Source organism: Lepidothrix coronata, unplaced genomic scaffold (assembly GCF_001604755.1).
Source record: "Lepidothrix coronata isolate B3197 unplaced genomic scaffold, Lepidothrix_coronata-1.0 Scaffold22, whole genome shotgun sequence".
NCBI lineage: Eukaryota > Metazoa > Chordata > Aves > Passeriformes > Pipridae > Lepidothrix > Lepidothrix coronata.
The window spans coordinates 1601394-1625840 of NW_016690202.1; the positions used below are offsets into that span (position 1 = coordinate 1601394).

A 24447-nucleotide genomic window follows, 5' to 3' on the forward strand; every position below is an offset into this window, starting at 1 on the left:
AAGAAGTGCAGTCAGGTCTTATTTCACTGACTCCTTCAAGTAATCGTCTTCTCTCTCAAGGGCAGACTTTCTTCATTCAAATATAAACCTTTCCTCAGCTGTGATTCCTCATTTGTCATCTTTAGTGCTAATAAAAGTTTTCCTGTCCCTCGCTGAACACTTTGCCTTCAGTCTCCCTCTGACCTGTGGAAGCCCAGTGGATTGGCTGTGGTTAAAAACAATCATTTATCTCAATGAACTAATCTGGTTTGCAGTGCAGACCTACAACAATTGTAGTTGTGGAATGAAAAACTAGGGTGGGATCTCTAAAACTAGGATGAATAGAGGAGTGTGTTCTGGTCTTTGGGTGTTAGGAAGCCAGTCTCGTGGTGAGCTTTTGCCAAGATGGACAGCCCGTCCTTTGCTTTTCCTCCTTCACTTGTGTTAGATGTGGAAATCACATGGTGACAAGATGATTCTTATCAGCCTTGACTGTTCTGGTAGCCAGGCAAAGGAGGAAAAAAGGTTTCTGCCACATCAGTCAGCTGAATCTACTTGCCTTGTTGCTGTCTGCCTGGAAGCAGGGGGTCAGTGTGTGGTTCCTGGCAGATGGAGGGACTGGCCACAGGATTTGTCAGCTCAGATCAGCTCTGACCACCTTGGGAGCTTCAGCCAGAGGCAGTAGTTTCATGGATTTTAAGCTAGTGTATCTTGCTGCTGCTACCACAGAGGATATCCCGCCTCCCATGGTGTCTTACCACCACTCCCCTCTTTTGCGGTCACCAAAACTACGCACGGAGCCAGGCTATGAGCCAGGTCAGGATATTGGTTCAGATTTTAATAACCCTTTTTTTTCCCCCCCTCTGGATGTAGGTTGGATAGCCAAGCATATTTTGGCACAAAGAATGGGACTAGGAGGAATTTTGGGGGACAGGTGAGACTGATTCTTTCGGCTCTGAAATGAAGCTCTGAGATTTCTGTTGTGTGATATATGATGAAGTGATCCAACAGGTTTCTGCTGGGGAAGTGCTTCACTTTCTCCCATCTCCATTCCCAGCCACATGCTCCTAGTGCTTGTTATGCATCCATTCACTCCCTGGATACCTCCATGGATCTATCTAACTTGCTAGCCTGATTTTCCTCTGTCGTGTAGGTTGACTGTGCTCATTAAAGGGGCTGATGGATGCCAGCAGCAACTTAAGTCTGGGGCAAGGAGGGCTGTGTGGTTGGAATAGGGGAGGCAGAGGCAGAGACAACCCTTCTAGTGCTGTCTGGCTGCTTCTAGAGCCAGAGCCCCAGGGGGAAGGAGTGGGAAACCACATTTTCTGATTGAACCTTGCCGTGCTAAACCAGTCTGGTGAGCTCTGCAGAGGCAGCTGGGCCCACGCTCCTCAGAGGCGATTGCTCCTCTCCCTCTTTAAAGGACTAAAAGCCATTGCTTTTGTCTTTCTGGTTGTTTCTTTATCACACTGTTTATTTTTTTCAAAAGTGATGAATATATGTCTCAATTGCTTGGTCTCAGCGTAGATTTGTAGTTTATTAAAGTTTACAATTACGTAAAATTGATATGAAGGATCTATTGTCTTTCAGGTTTGGGTCTGAAACATATTTTCTTTTAGCTTCAAGAATTCAGTAGTAAAATAAGGAAATTAAAAACAGAAAGCTAAAATTATGTTGAGAGTATAATTTTCTCTGTAATATATAGGTTAAGAAAGCACAAATAAAATGCAACTCGAAAGTGGCATAAATCAAAAATCTTATTTACATGCTTTGAAGGGAAAAGAAATAAAATTGGTTTGCCCCATTTTTATGACTTTGTCTTTAAAAACTAAAAAAAACCAAGTTGTTGATGGTTTGGCAGCTGTGTGGGTGACATCAGCTCTCTCATTGTGAAAGATCTCCTGTCTCTTAAACAGCCTTATGGCATTTTGTCAAGTTTGGTGATTCAGCTGAACTAAAACCCCACTGGATTTAAGTCTCAATTCCCCTAACTGCTAAACCAAACTTATTTCTGACCACACCATCATTGCTAGATGGCCTGTCTTGAAGCAGTATTGAAACTTTATATCCCACAGAAGTTAATTTTATTTTGAGAATAAGAACTAAATGACATGCTGAAAGGAAATGTAGCATTTAATTCAGAGTTGTTAATCATAATCTGTCAGTACAAACTGTATTAGTTTTAGTCTGATTTGCTAAATTTATTAATGAATTTAGTGAATTTCACAAAATCTTGTAGATGCTACATGTGTAGCATCACTTTCTCTTCAAAAAGAAATTGAATTTCTTTAATTAGAAACATGTATTCAAAATAAATATGTTGTTGGGTGGAGCCGGTTTAAGCTAAAAAAACTTTTACCTTCATTTAAAATTTCAGACTTAACTGTAAGCTAAAACTTCAAATGCATAATGACATTGTAGGTTACTAATTGTAGTCAATTTATTTGCAAGATACATCTATTCAGAGGCAGACTTCCAAGACAGGGAACTTGTGAAAACATTTTGTAAAACATTTTGTGGTTTTTCTCCAAACTTTTATTTACCTTGAGCAAAGTTAATCAGATTTTACATTGCTCTCCTTGACATTTGAAAGAAGGCATTACCTCATATATTGCACTATTAATTGCCAGCATAAATGATTGCTTATAATGGGCTAGGTCCACTATATACAGAATGAAGATGTGATATGTTACAATAGAGAAACCTTTACAGTTCCGGGACTGATGTGTCATTCATGGGCATTAAAATTGCATTATAATGGCTGTAGCACTATATATTATATCCATACGTATACCAAAATAATTCATCTTGATTAAGGAGTGGACACTCTAGGCTCCTCTAGGCCCCATTTATTACTTATTTTGCCCAGGCGAAAGACGATTCCTGAGTCTTTGTAGGATAGAAATTATTTCTTCTCCAGGTCTGTTGCAGATGATCTAGCTTGTTTAGAATTATTTAATAAAACTAAAAAAAAAAAATCCATGATAATGGAGTTATTCAGTAACAGCAGAAGAGCAAGGATGAGTGTCCTGGTTGGCCGTTGAATGGATAAATACACTCCATGCCTATGCCAGGCTTAAGACCCAAAGTCTACTTTCAGAGTCAAAAACATGCAGAAAAGTGACCAGTATGGTTTCTGACTGAGCTTATATAGTGACAGCTGGAATGAGAGAATGGTCAAGAATGAAAAAAAACAAGGAGATGTTCTTTGCTTCTCTGAAATACCATTTTTCTGCAAAATCATACTTATGCCTGCTGACCATCTGAATTCTGTCATCTTTCCATTTTGAAAAAATCATAAATTGTAATGACTCCCTGTAAGTTTATAGGGCAGGAGTTGCCAACATGTGACCCTGAAGCCCTCAACCACTTCATGCAGTGCATGTCATGCTGACCTGGCAGTTTTGGACAGAGCTCATCTCCACTCCTTAATGGGAGGCTGCTGTTCCTGCTAGCTCAGCTGCCATTCACATCAGAGATAAGTAGTGTTTTTCTTTTGACTGTCAGTTATATGAGTTTCTGGGGTGTAGCTCTTGCTGTCAGGAAGTTTGGCCTGCAGTTCTACATTGCCTTGGCTCTTAGCCCACCCGCATCTCAGTGTGAACCATCCATCCCTGCAGTATTCAATACTGAAGGATTGCATGTTTGGTGAGTCTCATAAATACTAATCTCCATGTTTCCTTCAGGATGCAGATAGTCTCATTTAGAATTTAGAAATGTTAGGTCACTTGGTTAAGTGTCTAATGCAAGTATCATGACTGGAATTCAGAAATCTGCTTTTTTTATGCTTCATTGTACTCTATACCTATTTGATCACAACACTAACATTTTGTATTTTTATGAAGGTTTTGACATAAATGGTAGATTACATTTTTCAAGTGAAATATCTCTGAACTGTAAGCCTGTAAAATTTTAATTGTACACAGGATGTTAGAGTCAGTGCTCAGTTCTCTTTACTTTCAACACTGCAGCCTTAATGCAGTAAGGCTTTTCACACGTAAGGCCATCTCAACATGACGTATCCTCAATAATCCCTAAATTCTGTTCCATTCAGTTAAAATCTATTTCCTGGAAAAGTAAGATTTGTTTGTTTTTTTTTTTTTTATTTGTCCACCAAAAGTGAAAGTCAAGCATTTGCTTTTGGTGTCTCTCATTTTGTGATGTTTGACCTTGTAGGCTGTAATATTTAGATTGCTCTTATTTCGAATAACTTTAATTTTTTTATTCTGTAATTGTGTAAGAATGTAACAACATGGATAAATGATTTGCCCAGTTGATATGCACAGGAATTTTTTGCTGCTCTGAGTGATTCTGGATTTCGCTCAATTGTGTGGTGTGGTTTTTTGTAAAGAAGTAGTCTGTTGCAAAAACTAGGGTGAATACTTTGAGAAAAGAATGGGAGTATTTTCAAATGTTTATTCTTGTTGAAATTAAGTATGTATTTTGAAAGGTAAGAGACTGAACATGATATTCTAGTATAAATCTTTTCTTTAGAATCAAACATTACTATGAGAAAACTGACATTACAAGGAATAATACTAGATCTATATGTTCACAACACTCAACTAAGTGAATTAAGATAGGTGAACTTTGCTGGGTGAGTTCATGTACAGCACAACCCTACACCTTGTCAACACGATAGTAGGAGGTTATAGTGTCTCAGGGCTCATCTGCTTCTTAAGTTCAGTATTCTATTCATTCTTCCAAGGTTAAGGTCATGGCTATATGTCAAATGTTTTTATTTTAATAAAATAACAGAAAGACTCAGAGTTTTGTAGAAAACTCATTATTGCCATAAAGCAGCAAAAGGTCACAAAATGTCTTTCCTTAGTGAAGTAAGAAAATCCCTTATTTCTTCAGTCATTTATTGTCACAGTGTAGGTTGGAAGAGCCCTTGACATTTCCAGAGTTTCCTTGTTGAGGTGAAACAGTTGCTCTACACATCACAATTCAAAAAAAGAGACATCAGTTAAAAGTACATATATGCAAAAGTACATATATGGGCCTTGTAAGCCCACAGAGCCATCTGCATTTCAAAGTGACTATAACAAGCTTGTCCTTTCTTCTAGCACATTTTCATGGACTCTCACATTAAGGCATCAGACCTACAAACATGAATGCAACTTCAAAAATGTGCCTTATGAATGAGGTTAAGCAAGTATAAAAGTTATATTTCTGTAACTGAAATGGAAAAATCATCATTCTCTGTTGGCTAGTACTGACTAATGAGCTATCTTTTAGAAACACTGTAGAATATATATTTTATTTACTGTAAGAATGAAGGAAAGGCTTTAGAAGACTGAGCAGAAAAGCAAAAATTAATTGACTATCTGTGTGAAGAGGTAAAAGTACAGATAGAAGAAGATGCATTGTGTGACTTTAAGCCTTTTCAAAAAAATGTGCAACATTTTCTCTGGTGAGAAGTTGTCATGTCTGCTGTAGTACAGACCATCAGTTACAACAACAACCCGTAGCACTGTAGTAGGCCTAGAAATAGCCATAAAGAACTCGTTCAACTCTCACATTGATGATGTTTGTTTGTTATTGTGAAGAGGGAAAATGCTGCTTAATTAAACAGTAGCTTAAATTCAGTTTTCAGCTTTGATTTCTATGAGATTTTTTGTCTTTGGTGCTTCATAAAAAGGCAAAAGCCAAAGAAGCACTAAATAACGTTATGATTAAAGTTTTGTTAATGTACAACAAGCAATGTCTACGCAAAAATAGTTTGTGTCCAAAGAAGATACTTTTATATAGACCTTCCTTAAAATAGTCTAAATGACCTACTGGTGCTTCAATATTTGACTTTTCTCCTAGTAGAAGATTTTTTTTCTGTCTTTTTCTGTTGGTTTTCTCTCAGAAAGATTAAATTTGTGATGGATGTAAAACAGGAACAAATATAATAGTGCAAGTGTTGATGAAGACTCTGAAACATATGTATTTTCTAAAACATCCAGTAAGCTCTAATATTTGGCTTTATTGTGGATGATGGTGACTGTGAATGTTGTGTCCATAGCATTTTTCCCAGCCTGTTTCTCCATCTCTTCCCATTCCTCTATCTCTTCCCAAAATTTCAGTCATGTAAGTAAAAGTTAATTCAGACACAATATGATGAATTTGCTTTAACTAATATAGCCCAAGAAAGAATAGTCTAGGCATTTATAGCATTATCCATTATAATCAGGAAATGAAAAAATTTTCCTGTATTTTGCAAAAGATACCTCTAATTTCATTTTTACAGTTCGTTGACAGAGATTCAGTGAAGTTCAGCAGTTATGAATAAAGACCTTAAGATAATTTGCAGAGGATCAAACTGATCCTGGTGCCATTGGCGTTTTTAATCAGACCTGATTAATCTTCAGTTGACTGTCCTGTCAACTGTGTGCTTGGATGCAAGAGCTGAATCACTTGCTTGATGTATATGAATTCATGCCAAGATAACATATGCCCTTTGCCAAAGCAATAGGGATAAATTCCTAAAACTCCTCCTGGAGTTTTTCATCAAGAAATGCTTTGTCTTGTGCATTTCTTGATGAAAACTAAGTGACAGTCTGCTTCACAGAATCAAGTCTAGAAAAAGTTAATTCTTGTCATAAAGTTCCCATTGTATAAAATGCTAAAAATAAATTTGTAGTACAGCACCAGCAAATTTCTAATACACCTGTGTGAAACACAGTGAAAAATTGTGTTTATGGTCAAATGAGAGTTTTGCCTGGGGAATCCTCATCTGCTTCTATTGAAGATTTTTTTTCTGCTTTTGTAGCTATAGGAGAGAGAAATACTCCCTCCTTCTCTCTGTTTTCAGTTATAAATATATGGAGAACAGTGGTGTGTTTCTGTACTGTTAACAAACAAATGTGGCATTTAAAATGCATTTAAAGGCATATAAACCTTATGTTCATAAATAGAAGATATACAAGGTCCAAGTGTATCTCCTAACTGTAAAAAATATCAACTGTACCTTTTGTTCTCTAGCTTTTTTATTTCTCAATAAATTGTCTTTGAAAATTCAGTCTTATCTCTCAGGTGAGTAGTTGCTTCATCTAACTGGTTTAAGATTTTACGGACTGTATAAATTATACTACTACATTGGAGGCAATCCAGATTTTCAGTGTTTATAAGAGACTTGACTTAATATTAATCAGTGGAAATGAAAAATATAGTACTTTCACTGCTCTCAATACTATAACCACTGTAGTCTGGGGGTATATAATAAAAACTTGAACCATGTTCAATATATTATTTCCTGAAATTTAGGAGATAAAAAAAAGCTCATGTTCAAGTAAAGCAGGTTGGTGCTTAATCCAAAAGCATAAAGCAAAGAAATTCAAATAGAATGGAAATCTAGTATAATTTCTGACCCAGTCCATAAATCCATACTACTTTTATTCTCTGTGCAGCTGAACAATGTGAGTGGTACTGTTTTCCAATTGCTTAAGTACCTCCACCAAAAATGGTGTATACTGAAAGCTATTTCTACATTCTTATGTTCACGCATCAAACTTCCCTGCAGCCTTCTCTCTGTTGCCTGGATCCAGGAACTTACAGACTGGAAAATACCAAAGGAAATCTGGATATTTCTGTCATGTACCATTCTGCTTTTTATGGTGTAATGTAGAGTCCCCAAGTTGAATGTATTTGTAGACTGTCTGCAAATCAAACTGTAGACCAGATAACTTGCAAATGAAAACCACTCTGTGCCTCCAGAATATTTTACATCTTGGATGTTAGAAAAACAGATATATAATTGAATTAAGACTTAAAAGAGAGTAAAATGCTAAGAATTTGCTCCAAATGGTGTACCTACTAAATTTCCTTACTTTCCTATATAAATTGAAAATTTTACAAATTTGGTATTGGTGGAAATCAGAATTACCCAAACCCATCCGGATATCCCATCACCAAATTAAAGGTTTATTTTCTGTGTTGTCATTCAGAATATTTGTATGTATTATATGATGTAAAATTTAAAATAACAGACTTTGATAGAGTTGGACAGAAATCTCTCCTGAAAGATGTGAGATCACTGTTCAAAACTGTAACAATCAGGGTAACTCAGTTGGTTAGAGTTTTCAGTGTGGCCTGAAAATTTCCTCCTTTATGGAGGGAACTATTGGACAGTTGGAAAAATGCTGTTGGAGGAAAGTTCAGAAGATGTGGTTGTGGGAAGCAGTGCTGACCACAAAGAAAAGTTATTGGGTGGCTTCCTGACTTTTACTGGAATGGAGTTATGGTTCATTTCTTGACTTTGTGTTCCCCTTTCTGGCTCCATGCTCTTGTAAAGAATTAAGTCTTTGGGTACCTTTACCTGAAGTCTGCTTTTATTCCACTCTTTCACTGCTGTAGGGAGAATCAAGAAATATGTTTAAGTAAACATTTTCTAGATCTTAACTTTGGAGCTTAGTGACTGCTTTTAGTGCTGCTTTTGCAGCAGGGAAAATTACTCTGCAATTCATTTTTATCTGCTTATCCATAAGCCTCAGTTTTTGGTAACATTCATGGTATTGTGTGCTCCTAGTAATTTATTTCTTATTTTCTTGAAGTCTCTCATCTGAGAATTGGTAAATCGTGTATTGGCACTTTTGTTTTAATCTCAGAATCACTTTTATTTGAGGGGTTGGTTAAAGCATATGTATTGTTGCCAGAAATGATTGCTGTAAATACAAATGGGGAAATCTTTCATATGAAAGTTTTGTGGAAAACACATTTTGTCTATTGAACTGTATGGAAAAAGGGGAATTTAGCTTCATTTGTTTGATTAAGAGAAGTTGATAGGGTGTAAATTCCTTGTTTGTTACTGCTGATGCTTAACCAGTCTGAACCAGAGCCCATCGGAATTAATGGAAAGGTTCCCATTTGTTTCAAGGTAGGTTTTTTCAAGCCCTAACAGACTTCCCACTGTTCCACAGTTGAGCATTAGTAAGGCACAGGAAGCCTGCCAATCATGCAGGATTTGTGTGTATGCATATGGTGAGATTTCTAGGAGTCTGAAGACTGCTGTCATGAAGGTAATTTTTATGTGGAGTTTCATAATATTTGAGAAAGTTGGTAGTTTTTTTTACCTACGGCTTCTGATATTGTAGCAAAAAAACAGAGTAAGGTGATTAGGAGTCTGCAATGTGTATTGTGAGGAAAGCAATTATTTGTGGGTTTTTTTAACTGCTTGGGTTTTCTTTTTTCTATTTAGTGGGCACCATGTAAATAAAAATTTTAAATCCTGATAGTAGCGTAAAATTTTTTACATAATAAAGGAAGGTTTTTTTTAATGGAAGCTGTAAGAGAATGATACAGTTACCATTTTTCTGACAATATATACAAGATGGTGAATACAATGGGGATCTACTGAATGATTATAATAGTGTGTCGATTTTAAAGATGATAAAGAAAATACTAGAAAATTCTTTCTGTTTGGGTTTCATATGTGTAAGGGCTTTTTGATTTGCCTGTCTCAGACTTCTGTCTGGGGATCTCCTCTGCAGTTTTTGTCAGATCACAAGAGGCAAGGAGGCATATGCATTGCCTTACTATGAAAATAATACTGGTTACTGCTTATGGGGTTTAAGTCCTCGTGAAGTAGCCTGTGTGATTTTTTCCTAGTGTTTGGTTCAAGTGTTAAGCAGAATTCCACACTGCAACATATAGAGAGTTGTTTGCTCCTCTCTAATAAAAAACATTTTTACAAAGTAAGGAAACTTTTTGGAATCACTCATAATGTCTTACAGCATAATCTCAGCAGAATTTGAAGATGTAATTTATCCCCTTGAGACTTATCATCGCCAGGTGACACTACCTTTTGAAAGCCTGTCTGCCAGCAGTGACAGTCTTCAGTGAGTTGCCAATCTATATGCAGGAGATTGAATTATTTTAAATACAATATCTTTTTTTGGACATATGCATAAGCGCCACTTCATTTCCTAAAGCTGCCTCACTGCAAGCACTAGTTTCTGCAGTTCAGTAGTTTCTTGTCATCTTGCTGTGTGGTGCAACCTTGTCATATCTGTGTTCCTTTGCTCTGAGTGCCTATCTGACAGATTCCTGTGATGGGTGCCTCTTGTCACACATGTAGCTCTGTATCGGTTCCTCCAGCCTCTGTTGGCAGAGGTAAGTCTGAAAACATGAACACTTCCAGTGATCCTCCCAAGAGTCTTTGAAAGCAAACAGGACTTTATCGCAACGCTGTCTTAGTGACAGTTGTGCTTATGTTGTGCCTGCTGACAAAATGGAATCTCATCACATGGACTTAGAGGATGTCAGGGGACCAGCAGCTCAGAGAGTTGTCCTAGCTGTTCTAACAGCTGAGATGCTATTAAAAGATTTTACGAAGTGATAGAATAACATGGAGGTTTTCCATGAAACATCTTTGTTGTGATTAAAAAAAAAAAAATGCATGTAATTGAATTTGATGATGTAGCTGAGATTATTTCGTTCAGAGAGTGTAGTCTAGTCCTGCTGGAACATGACCGTTACTGGCAAAAGCAGACATTGAATTTCCTAAGTAAAGACTTTATGTCTCATTCAGTGTTTCAGTGTGTTTGAGTTTTTCTCACTGTAAGTACATGCTGAGCAGTAGTCCTGTTCCTCATTGTAGATGATGTCTTGTTAGGTCAGGTAGAGTCTGTAGTCACTCTGAATATGCTAAAAACTACCAAGATCATGTGATTTCACTCGATAATTCATGAGATTTGTGTAGTAAGCACTCAAAGTATTTGGCCTGCATGTTTAAGTGATATGTCCTCTGTCATTTAAAACAATAAGGTTTTGATTATTTGATTGCATTTGGCACAGCATCTCACAGGATGGGAAGAACCTTCCTTTGGTCATACAAGGGAGTGAAAACAGCCTGGTCCCTAGAGTTCCTTAGAACATGCAAATTTAATTAAGCAGAGTATACATCTAGCAGAGGATTTTTAGTCATGAGGGATTGCACATCATTCGACCTTGTAACTCATTTCTGAACTTTCTCAGTCTTATTTTTGAGATGGGAAGACCAGAAATACAGTTTTCCAGTTGCACAGAGCTTTTTGCTTTGTTTACAAGTCCTTTTCTAATAATTCCTTACACTCTTTTTTCTTTCTATCCAATGCTGACATAATTCCAAAGAAGCATCAGCTCAATCTGTCATGATTCCAAGGTTTCACTCTTGCTTATGAGTGACATGCGGGCCATAATTCTGTACATGAGTTTAGGCAGTAGCACCTGTTTATTATTTGTTTCAGATGTTTTTTTAATTTGTACTGCAAAGAGTGGGAACCATCTAAAATCTTAATTCACTGTGGGTTTCATGGCGTTACTTAGTGCATACTCTTCAGTCTTTTCTGTCAAGAAGGTTGCAAGTAAGCTTGGAGCTTTTAGTGATTATATTTTCCCCATCATATGTCTGCTACATTATATTATTATAACTACATGTTTTACTATAAAGAATGTTGATATTTTTCTTTTTTTCTTTTGGGAAATATACTGCAAAGGTAGGTAACTTAGAATCATAGAATCATAGAATCACTTGGCTTGGAAAAGACCTCTGAGATCATCAAGTCCAACCCTTGATCCAACACCACCGTGGTTACTAGACCATGGCACTAAGTGCCACATCCAGTCTCTTCTTAAAAACCTCCAGGGACGGAGAATCCACCACCTCCCTGGGCAGCCCATTCCAATGTTTGATTACCCTCTCTGTAAAGAATTTCTTCCTAATATCTTCCTAATATCTTCCTAATATCCTAAACCTCCCCTGGCAGAGCTTAAGACCATGCCCTCTTGTCTTGCTGATAACTGCCTGGGAGAAGCGACCAACCCCCACCTGGCTACAACCTCCTTTCAGGGAGTTGTAGAGAGTGATGAGGTCTCCCCTGAGCCTCCTCTTCTCCAGGCTAAACAACCCCAGCTCCCTCAGCCTCTCCTCATAGGACTTGTGCTCCAGTCCCTTCACCAGCCTTGTTGCTCTTCTCTGGACCTGCTCCAGCACCTCAATGTCCTTCCTGAACTGAGGGGCCCAGAGCTGGACACATACTCGAGATGTGGCCTCACCAGCACTGAGCACAGGGGAGGAGTGTTCTAACATCCTTTTTTTGCAGATGAAGAAACAAAGATAGAAGCTTCATTTGCTTCTCTTTTCCTTAAAGGGCACTGGTAGCTGCTTACAAAAGAGATGGTTTTGTTACTGTGTAGGATATTGGAAAATTGTAGAGGCATGGTCACTCTGATACTCACTTAACTGTTCAGATTACTCTTTGGGCAGGACTTTGTCTCCCAAATAAATAAAAAATTAACATTTTTTTGTCTTTCTCCGAAATTGCTCTCCAGTACCCAACATTGCCTCTCTACATGCTAGTATTGTAGACCACAGTGTATGGAAATATAGCATGCTTCAAGCAGTATTGGTTTGGACTCTTCAAGTTTTGTGGTCAGGACCTTGCTAAAAGACACGTTAGAGAGAACTGGGTGTTCTTTGATCTCTTACCAGCCAAAAAAACTTGTTCTCAATATGGATCATTTTCATCATCTTAATCATACACTGAAGGCAGAATATTTTTTATTTTTAGATGTACCATCTATCTATTTCACCACACTGCAAGTTTCTACTATTTGCTTGAGTTGGTCTCATTGAATGAAAGAAGGAAAGCTAGAGGAATGAGAAGAGTAATTGATCTATGTTTATTAGATCTGCAAGATACCGTATTAATATAGAATATGTATTCCCCTGTATATTCCTCTTTTAAATAGTTTATCTTCTTCCTTATTATGGTTAAAATTAGATAGGAAATTTTAAATGAATGTACTCTTATGAAAGTAATTACACTTAATAAAGCGTTTTCACAAATTTATGTTTTAGACTAATTTAAAGAACAAGCCTTTATTTAAGAAAACTAGGTTCAGATTGTATCTTTTATTTCCTTTAACTTGCAAATTTACACAGTGTGAGTGGGGACTATCCTTAAACCTTAGAAATTATGGTTATGTGGTACTTGAACTATTGCCTTTGCAAAGTAGAAAGCAAAAGATTGAAACGAATCATAGGAAGTATTTACAAAGAAGCTGAGAGATCTGAATTTTCCAGCCTTCCTACCAAGTACTGTGTTGCAGTGGCTTTTTGCTGTTGTCTGCAATATTCTTGATTTTGCTTGCATTATGAAAACTTTTTTTTCTAGTATTTACTCTTGATTGAGTATTAAATATTTCAGAGACTATCAGTGAAACTGTTGGGAATGTCCTAAGACTTAGACAGATAAACAAGTTGGATTTATAATCCCTATACAGGAAGATGAGTAAGAGCTTCTGATGAGACTTCTAGAGCTGTAAAATGTAGTAAAACTGTATCAACCCTTCTTTCTTTTGTTACCAGGTAGCATTGCAGGCATCAAGGGGTCACAAAGTTATTTTTTTTTCAGCAGCAGTAATAGAAGAATTTAAAAGGTTTTGAGTTCCACAGAAAAGAAATGGATTTTCAGACACTTCTGTATTTTTTGTGGTGGTTGGATAAATTAGTATTTTTTAATTTTAGGTAAGTTTCTGGTAGGTAACTAGGTATGTATGAGCCAAGGAACAGATGATTGATTCTCAATTGTATATTGATCAGCAGGGAAGAAATGTGAAAAAATATTGCTTCCTATTTTCCACCTCCAGAAATCATTTCCCAGTTGGATACATGAACTAATGAGTTAAGCAGAAGGTTGTTGTAAGTGTATGCAAAAATATATAGGAAGACAGTTTTTTCCTCTGGAAAAGTTATCCATCTAACATAAATGATTTTTTAAATCAGGAGTACACATGGGATACTGAATGACATCAGAAGAGCTTTTTTGAAAGGCTAGAAGGAATAAAACAGGGCTAAGCATATTACAGCATTTTTCATGATCTTTCCTGTACTTAGAAAGTGAAGTGAAAGAACAGATTGCTGGGCAAAGTACACCTTTTTGGTTTATCTTCTCTGTTTCATGTTGAATCATCAGTTATTAATTACTTCTTGGGACACACTTCAGCTTGGTAACGCCAGTCATCTTGTAACATTTCTGTAAATTGTAGGGTTTTTTTAAAATTTCAAATTGTATGACCAGGGCAGGAAATAATGTAGGAATCAGATTCTGATTTCAATCACAGGAGTGTAAATCTGGTGTGAATCCATTATTTCAATTACTTTACTCTTGATTTACATTCTGATATAAGTGAAAAATCAGCTCTAGCAAATAACTGGCTTGTCTGCACAGGTTGATCTGTGCATTGGAAGCCGTTGCCATTAGTACTGTCATTTCCTTATGCTATCCCTCCTTTAAAGAATAGCACTCAAAGTAAACTAGAGGGTATGCTAAAAATGATTCATGGTGTTCATGTATTTGTGAAATTACAGTTAAACCTGAATCTGAGTCATATATACATAGAGAGGAGGGTGACCAAGGTGGTGGAAGACCCCAAGGGCAAAAGTTGGGATGAGTGGCTGAGGTCACTTGATTTCCTCAGCTTGAAGAAGACAAGGCTGAGGGGTGACCTCCTGGCAGCCTACAACTTCCTCAAGGGAGGGAAGTAGAGGAGGAGATGCTGATCTCTTCTCCCTGGTGACTGGGAGTAGGACATTAGGAGATAGAATGACACTGGTTCAGGGGAAGTTTACATTGAGCATTAGCAAAAGGTTTTTAACTGGAACAGGCTCCCCAGGGAAGTGTCACAGCACCAAGCCTGTCAGAGCTCAAGGAGGATCTGGACAAAGCTCTTGGTCGTATGGATTAGTTGTGAGAAGCAGGGAGTTGGACTCCATGATCCACATGGGTCCCTTCCAACTTGAGGTATTCTATGGCTCTATGATTCTATACTTACCTTTTGTGGAAGTTTTAACCCTCTCAGTTCAGTGCATACAGAGATAAATATAATAAAAGGATTGCGTAAATCTGCTTCAATATAGCACTTTCTTTTGTAAACGAAATATTTGGCCTCTCCTGAACTGAGAGTAATTTGGTAACTCATCTTGTGTAAGCCCACAACAAAAATCTGTCTAGGTTGTTGTTCTGAGAGTAGTGGTTGTGTAGGAAAGAGTGTATGAGGCAGGCATGTAAATACACTTCTCCTGTGCGGCCTCCACAGCCTGCTCCTGGTCTTCAGGTTGTGATTTTGAGTATAAGAATCCTTAATGGATTTTTCTTCTACTTTGTGAATCCTGCATAAACTTCTGGCATCCACAGTATTACATGGAAAGCAATTCTGCACTTAAGTTTGGTTTATAACAAGGAAGTATATACTGTCATTTATTTTCAGTGTGTGACTTCATAATTTATTTGATGCCCCTATTAGGAAAGACCAGTTGTTTCTTACTCGGTTTCCCGTGGTCACACCATTTCATAGGTCACACCATTTCTCTGTCCTGTCTCTCATCAGTTGTCCATTTTTGAGGATAAAGGGTCCTATTTATTTATTCATTCTTCACACAGTTGTTGTTCCATAGCTTTAATCTTCTTTGTCATGTCTTTGAATCTTATATGGTTTTTCTGTGTCCAGTTTGTAACACGGGAACCAAAATGCCATGTGAGGCACAACAAGGACTTAGGTAGTGGCACAGTGTTCCATTCTTTGCCAATTCTAATATTTGAATTGCTTTTCTTGACAGCTGCTGGACATTACCTACTCATTGCAACTTCAGAAGCACTTCCCTAAACAGCGATAACTTGTTCAGAGCACATTCTTTTGTTTATGTGCAGTTAGGGTTGCCTTTTTCCTCCCATGTTCATTACTTTGCCGTTTGTTATACGTAGGTTTGTGCATTAGTAAGATTTAATGCACTGAAAGAATGCTCACTTTTCTAAAAAAGGCCAGCATATTCTATAGTCATCATTCATAATGTCATTTATATACTTACAGTGGTAAATTTTCCAACATCTTGTCTGAAGAGTATGCTAACATTTTGATTGATGCTTTCTGAGCTTCTTGCATATATTTTTCAGAATTGATGACATCGGCCTTCTGAAAATCAGGTGTCTTGAAGATGCAATTAGCTATTGAAAATTTTTTAGGATTTTTCATCGTCATTTGAAATACATATGTGTGTAGAAAGAATATATGATAATAAAACTAAAAGAACTAAGCTGAAGTTTCCATAAGGGGCAAAGGGCCAGGCTTCTAAAGTATTTAGATAATAAACTACTTTTGTGGGTAGTGAGAGTTGGCCGCCTCAATTCCTTTAAAAATGTGATCTTGAAACCATTTTTCAGGCTGTCAAGACTAAGGATTTCTTGAACTGTGCCATAAACTCCAAAATCACTTACCAAGGACAACATTTTCTGAAAGACTTAGTTTTTTTTATTGAGATATAAAAGCTATTTGAATACTATTTAGTGACCTAGAACTCCAACCAAAACGCTAAAATCTTTACTTAAGTTCATTTTACCATTAAATATTTGAAAATAAATATTTGAATGAAAGGTCACTGCTTTCTTAACCAATAAAAGTTCTATCATTTCCCCAGAGCCTACTTAAAAAAGAAATATAGCAGCTGGTGAGGCTCTGAAACTGGGCTTCAGAAAACAGTGGATTCTGTTTGACAATAATAAAATTCATGGCAAAGTACATGGGATTTTTCTTTCAAGGTAAAAACAAAGCTTTAGTATTTCATTAGCCAGTGATATACTGGTGATCAAATTACAAAAAAAATAAATTGTCTAGCCTCTTTGCACAAGCAAAAGCATCACATTTTTATATTTAAGTCTATCAGGAGGGTACACAGGCATAAGAAAGCAGACTTGATTACAGAGCTCAATGAAAGGCGTCTGTCCTTTGGCTGCTTAATTAGTTCACAGAGCTGTTGTTAGTGCCCAGTCAACCATAACAGAAAAAAAGAAGAAAAAAGCTCCCCAGGAATCTAGAATAAATGCAGAAAAAAGCTGCTTAGATGCTATGGGAGTGAGAGTTTTATCTTAAAAAGGAAACAAAAAAGAATGTGACTTCTTCAGTCTGCCAAACCGGAAGAGGGATCCCTGTAAAATTCATATGGCAAGGAAGAAGACTGCCCAGGCATTTTGCATTTCATCTGTGCTAGAAAAGCTGAAGAATGAAGACAGAGGCAGAAACTTAGCAGATGGGCTGAAGAGAAGGAGGAAGTAGGTAGATGGAGGGGGAGGAATATCGAAGTTTAAGGTACAAGTCATATGATAAGAAGAAAAGAACTCATATCGGGCAATATTTTTATTTATCTTAGTTCTGTTATCTGATGTTTATGTAATGTAACAAACTGACACTGCTGTAAGTATCCTTGTAGAGAGCATTCAAAAAAGCACCAGTCTGTTTTCCGTGGCTGATATATGTGATGAAAGTTGACCTATACTGTCTGGGAAGCAATGCACTTGTCTGAATAGTAGACAGTACATACATTTCTTTGACACAGGACAAGTGCTTGCAGTGGGTGAATTAACATGACTGACAGAGTTCTGTTTATACCATCTCAAAATGAGGTAGTTTATCCATTTCTCTTCAAGAAATTTTGCTGAAAGATAATATTTCATTAAACAACTTCAAACTCTGATAAAAGCATTTCTTTGCTTAGGAGTTTGGTTTTGTTAACTGGACAAAATCAGGGTTTTAAAAAATTATTTTATCTTCTTGAATCTTATTTTAAGTCTCATGCATGGCATTCTAAGGATATTTTGCAAAATATATCTAAAAATACAATCTTTCATACTGTTTATTTGAAGTATTTTAAATAATTTATTTTGTGTAATGCTATGGATTCACAGCTCAGCAATCAGAAATATATTGCTATGTTAAACCTTAAAATTAGAAATGCAGGCTCACCTAATTTTGTCTTTAGACCAAGTCTTCATATTGTAGTTTTGAGACTGTTTAAAAAGCAAGGTTCTGGTTTTTTGACCTGCCAGATGTCTTTCATTGTGCTTAAGAAAGTAGATGGCAAAGCTGAGTATTATCTCTTTAGTCCAACTGTTTTATATCCTAATTGTCTGTAGCATACAGCAAAACTTATGACAGAATAATACATAACACAATGACATTGAGAAGTAAGCAGTAATAATCTTTAAACTGTTTTGTATTTGCTAAGGGCATCCCATGTGTGAAGATTTGTCTTCCAGAAGAGATTTTATTATGGTTATTTATGAAGTTTCTTTTGTTTTTATAGGAGTTTGATGGCTTTTTTAAGGTCAACTTCAGTGCTTCTTGATCTAACATGAACTGAGTCCTCCCTAATCTGTGTATGCATGCTCAAAACAAGTAGCCCCTTTTATAGCCTTATTAATCTGTGAATATTACACAAGTCTGATGTAGACAGGAAAGTCGGGTGTGCGCAAATGTGCTTATTGCAGAAAAAACAATTCCAAGTGTGAAGCCGAGTAATAAAATAGAAACTTTGCAGACCTCCATAAAAAAATAGAGAAATTGTGTCCTAGCATTTCTGTTCCAAACCTTCTGTTGTTATTTCCATTGGATGAATATTTGCCCCATTGTGTTGTGTGGAATTTACTCTTTTTAGAAATCTCTTGTTCTGCTTCCTATTGGCTCTCACATAGCCATATCGTGCATTCTCTTTTTAATTTCAGGGGCAAAAATCTGTCAGCTGTGTGTTTCAGATTCCTTAAACTGATTGAAAACTATCTCTTGAAAGATGCTACAAAATCAACATTGGTTTCTCTCCATCTTCTGTTGTCTCTTCTAGTGTGATTATAGTTGCCTTCTGGTAGTCATTGATAAAGTGTTATCAGTTGATACAATTAATATAAAACTCTTAAATTTTATGTCTCGAACTCCTGTTTTATTTATGAAAGCTGCTATGCAAGTTGTTTTGGATGCTTCTGGAGTGTCTGTCTGGCTCCCTTCTGGTTTCAGTAACAAACTGGTCTCCTGATCATCTCTGCTCAGTGCACATTTGTTTTTTTTTTTTCTGAGCTCCCTCCTATAAAGAGCTTCAGGTTTCTTTTTGGGAGGGAATTTGTGCATAGTTGACACTTCAGTTTTCCATAGTATCTGAATATCAGGCCACATCATATAGAACTCTACTAAAGATAGTATAAAGACATGTTCACACTGTGTCAGGCCATAGAAGTGGCTTGCTGGCCAGATGTGGATCTTTGTGAAAATAGTCAGCTCAGTCCAGAGAGACAGCTCACAGCATGTGAATACATCAGAACCTGGGACTTCGTCCCTGTAGTGATCTAAGAGAGTTAGCAGTAGTAGCATTGACTATGGAGATCTTTCAATCCTGTATTCCTAACTGGCAAAAGATACAGGCAATTATATGTCCAAATTTAGCAATTCTTAATACAGGTATATGAGATCACGTACAATACCTGTGTACAGAATGAGTCCAGTTATCCAGACTTAGCTGTGACATTTTCCACTGGTAAAATGTAGTTCAAATTCTGATTTAAATACATCCATTGAATCATAGCACAGATCTTTGCACTTATATACAACAAATTGTTTATCCAATACATAAAAATAAATGGATGATACTGCATTGTTTTCCAGTAGAATTCTAAAAATTACCTCGTGCATATGCAATGTACGTAACTTAGTTTACTGTTTCATTAAGGTCTTGGCATTGACAACAGGACATCTTTACCACAGAGCAATTCTTCTCCATGGGATGATACACTTTTCAATATATCCATGCATGCAGCAATACGACATGGAAAATGGAAGTTACTAACTGGATATCCAGGTAATGAAATAACTCTTTTTTGTACAGTGTGGCCTGTCTCTCATCTGCCACAAACAGTTTAATTCTGTTTCATATGTTTTAATTTATTAGTAATTCTGCTAACTTCTTAGGTTTTTGACCACATGCAAAAATCTGGAATGAGCGCTTCTGAAATCCAAACAATATACTTTTTCATTTTCAAATATTTTGTCTACAGATTACTGTAACTCTAGTGGAAAAACTGTCATAGAATATCTCAAGTTGGAAGGGACCAGTAACAATCATAGAATCCAAGAAGAAATTAATTGATGTGAAATAAAGTAACACAGAATTTTGAATCCCAGTGCTGCAGCTTTTTTTCTGCATAAATAGGACTCCTTTATAGGTAGCCTTGGACTTGAGAGGCTCTGGTGCAGGGCTAGAGTTAAGGAGTGCAGCAACAGTCCCTGCCCAGGGACTTGTCAAGAGACAAGTCATTACAGCATAGCTCTATGTCTCCACACTGCTGCTCCATGTCTGAGAAATGACCCTTGGTCTGTTTCTGTTTCTTCAGGCTGTGGTCATTGGTTCCCTCCACCATCTTTGTTCAGTGAGTCTGAGATTCAGTCATCTGATCCATCAATGAAGAGACTTTGGTTGTTTGATATTGTTCATGATCCTGAAGAGAGAAATGATTTGTCTGAAAAACATCCTGATGTGGTGGAAAAACTGCTCTCACGGCTTCAGTATTATCATAAACGTTCAGTGCCTGTGTTCTACCCTGATGAGGATCCCCGCTGTGATCCAGCAGCAACTGCAGCTTGGGGTCCTTGGGCATAGTGCAGCTTTGCATCCTGCAAAAAACAAACCCTAGTAGAGTCTGTATATGGACTCAGAGTCCTAGTTAAGCATATCTTACTTTCTTTAATGACCTATTGCTAATTGTGAACTTATCCCTTGAGTAATTTAGTATTTCTTACTCTTCATGGGTTTGGAATTTTTTCAGTCTTTTCTCACACTCTTGTTCCCAAAAATTGTATGTGAAATGTTAGTAAAAGTATAAATCTATTTTTTTTTATATATTCTTTGTCTGGAATATGCTTTTAATGCAGAAGATAAAACATTGCCTCCTTCCTTGAAAGAGATTACTTTTCTTTAAAAGCTGAAAGTAATCATGGCAGCAGGGACATCCAGAATGCATCCATCTGATTTTTGGTTTCATGTGTAACAGCTTCTCCTGGAAGCTGTTACACTGTAAAGACTAGAAAAATATAATACAAGAGTTGGCATAACATCACATTTTGAGCTTCCCTGTACAAGAGGAGTATTGCCCAACTGGAATGAGTTCAGTGGAGAACCATGAATATGATCACAGGGAAGACAGCAAGCAAGGGGAGGCTAAAGAAATGGGTTCATTTACACTACACTGAAGAAGAAAAGGGAGGTTGCTATCTTCAGCTATCTAATGTGAGGGCATAGAAAAGAGGAAGCCAGACTGTCCTCAGAGGTGCACAAAGATGAAAAACACACAGGGAACATCTGGAGTTCCAATGCAAAGAAGAAAATTAAAAAAAAAACCATACCATGAGTTTAGTCAAATAAGGGAACTGTGAGACTATGGCAGCCCTATTCCTGGAGATGTTCAGTCTTTGGTTGGAGAAGATTCTGAACTACATGATCTATCCCTGAAGTTGGATCAAATTTGAAGTTGACTCTGCTTTGTTAGAGGTGGTGAGGAACAAATGGGTGACCTCGAAAGGCCGCTTTCTGCATGAATTATTCAATGATTCTATGATGAACAAAACCTTACTTTTATTGCCTACCTAGTAAGCACCCTTTCTTCTCCTATATTGTTTCTTTATTACCATAGTGGAGTCTATTTTCATTCTGGAGTGGGCTCTGAGCCATAGAGAAAACAGGCCAAGCAACATTTCTCAATTACTTATCAAATTGATGCGAGAGCAACCCACCAGCTCTATTAAGGTCAAACCTTGAATTCTGGTACTGGTTCTTAGTGTCCTTGACCAGGTTTCAGGATGCAGAGCTCAATCTATCATCGTTTCCAGAAAACAGGGATCTAATTGCCTTTTTTCTGGCTCCAGGACCAACTCATAGAATTGCACTAAAATTTTGCACAACTTCTCCCAGTTTTCTCTCAGGAGATTTTGTGCCTTTACCCCTGCAGCTTACTGTCTCCTGTAGCTCTAATCCTTCCTATTGACTGATTGTCAATCCACTATCTTGTGGAAATTGTGTAGACCAAACTTTCAGGCTGGAAGGTGTAAATACAACAGCTTGCCCAAAGTGCTTTTGAAGCATGCCCAGCATGAGCCAGGCTGCTGAGGCTTTCATTCTTCATGGTGTGATACACTGGAGGCCTGCACTGTGATGGAGGAGGAAGGATAAGCACTCTCTTCATCAGCTATGGGAATATTTTGCTTACAGGTGTAGAAGTTACAAGTCAAGAATTGGACAACTTGTGAGTTAGAAACCTCATGAGTTAAGGAACGGATTAGTGAATTGTCCTGCTAGTCTAGTCTGTACAAAGGGGACTGAGCCCTTGTTAGTTTCTTTTCCTAATGAGCTCATAAAATAATTTACAGACTGTGTTGTCCTGTAAATTAGAGAAATCCAATTTGGACCATGACAATCTTGGCCTCAGAGTACAGCAGCATTTCACTTTTGAGCTTTTGAAGATTCTGATAACTGAGGCTCTGTTATTTGCTGACCACATCAAGGGATGGAAAATATAAGCAACAAAACATTTTTATAAGCTGTTCCATGACATTGACAAAGCCTGCACCTTCCTTCAGTAGCTCTAGAAAAACCTTAATTGCAGTTCTCTTTTCTAACTATTGCAGCTTGTCTATTTTATACCGATGTAATGATTAATGCTAGTTTATAGCTTATCTGTTTAGTGCAACTGTTTTATATCCTAATTGTCTGTAGCATACAGTTAGTAACATGAGTTGGAGTATGGGATTCTGAAAGAGTAAGGTGTCAAATTTTGCCTTCTGTGACTTTTAGATTTACTATTTTTGTATGTATCTTAATGATACATGTTGTCCTTCAAATGTCTTTTTGAGATAAATCGTCCAAATAGCAGAGCTTCCATCAGTCCTCATTCATTCAGAAAACGTTGGTTAGTTTATTTTTGCAATCAAATGCAGGTGGAGACGTTGACACCATTCCCCAGTGTGTAAGGCAAGTAGATTCAATGAGTTTATATTATTCTAACTCTTTTTTCATAGGGCATATTCTAACTCTTTTTTCATAGGGCATATTCAAGACTAGAAAGCTAACTGTTCTCAGTCAATATCCACATATAACATTTTAGTTTATAGTAGCCATTACAAGATGTGGTTGCTGCAATAACAAGGGACTGGACTTGGGGTTGGGGGAATTTCTGCCCTACATTCCTGTGTGTCCTTCAGCATTCGGCACTCATATTACATGAGGAAAGATGTTGGCTTACCTACAAAGCAAGAACTTTCGTTAATGATATTTTAATACAGGTATTGCTCTTTTTTTGCTGATATCTAGTTTCGTGGAAAAGAAAGAAACACCAACTAAGTTGTAAAAGCTCAAGTAAATAATATGTTTGAGTCTCCTTGGCTAAAGTTAGAAAACATTAAAAACCGTGTAATTTTTATTTCAGAGGTAAGTAGAGCTTTTATGTGTTCTCTTTTCTCTGTGTCCTACAATCTGCATTTTAGTATCTTGCTGCTATTCTAGTTCATGTAATTAATTTACTAGGAAGAGACTGTGGCACATCACTGTCTTGTATAGGTATTCAATTCACCCTTTGTTTCCTCCTGTTATATTTTAAAATCCAAAGATTCATTATTTTCTCAGCTACAGTATACATCATTATTTATTTTCTGATTTTCCATGGGTGGTCCTTCATAAAACATTTTAATTGAATTGGGTTAGGAAAAAAAAAAACATCTGGCTGACATGTTTAGGTTGGCATCTGCAAAGAGTTGTATACTGTTCAATTGTTTCAAACTGGAAAATAGAGAATTCTTTGTATATTTTGTGGTTACTTAACATTCAAAAATGCAAGTATTTTGAACTCTCTAAATAAAACTTCATTTCATCCCTTTCCAAGTTAAGATTCATTCTTAATCTAGCAAACATCTGAGCATTTTGAATTCAAAAGTCTTAACTTTTATGCTTTAGAAATTATTCAAGCTTCAGAAAAGTAACCAAGTTTAGGAAGAATGCTCACACTGGCTACTCATTTTGCATTGCTTATTTACAAAAAAGATGCATCCAGTCAAGGAGGGCATGATCTTATAAGCAAAACAGAAGGTCTGGATCTGTTCTTGAGTGAAAGACTCTATATTCAGCCTGAAAAGAATTTGTCCAACCTTCCTAAGATAGACAGGTTTTGGGTAAAGATCTGAGTTTAATCCTCTTCTGAATCTCTGAAGAAGAACCTGAAGTTTAAACACTTGTAGTCTGTTTGGATTTGAAGCTCCACTACCAGTCCCTATCAGCCTCTGTGAATTTGTGTCTCATCTTATTTTCTGACAAAGTGATTTAATGGTAGTAAGGCTACTTGGGATATTCCCAAAGCTTTTCCATGCTTGTGTGATGGAGTCTGGCACACAAGGACAAGTAGTCCATATGTGTAGCCACAGTTGTAATCTTAGAGCCAGGGACACTCAAATGAGAAATAGGCAAGTGAATCACAAAACATGTAAGTCAAAGTCTAAATGAAAGATTACTTGGCAAGCATTACCAGGGGATCCAGAATCTAACCACAGGTTTCTGTCCTGAGCCTAGGAACACCAAACCATTTTCAAAGACATAGCAGTTATGAAGGGAGAATTTGTTTTCCTGCCTACCTGCTCCTTTGGCAG

The 24447-nt window shown here is 37.0% G+C and overlaps 1 protein-coding gene across 1 annotated transcript in view; it reads left to right on the forward strand.

The window, feature by feature from the left end:
* The window catches only part of LOC108494028 (arylsulfatase B-like), a 23944-nt gene extending 261 nt beyond the window's left edge, over positions 1-23683 (forward strand). The window contains exons 2-3 of the mRNA XM_017808100.1: positions 19493-19621; positions 20154-23683. Of these exons, the coding sequence (XP_017663589.1) occupies positions 19493-19621; positions 20154-20419 (395 nt within the window). The 3' untranslated portion in view covers positions 20420-23683. The remainder of the gene's footprint in view (positions 1-19492; positions 19622-20153) is intronic.
* Positions 23684-24447: the final 764 nt, after the last annotated feature.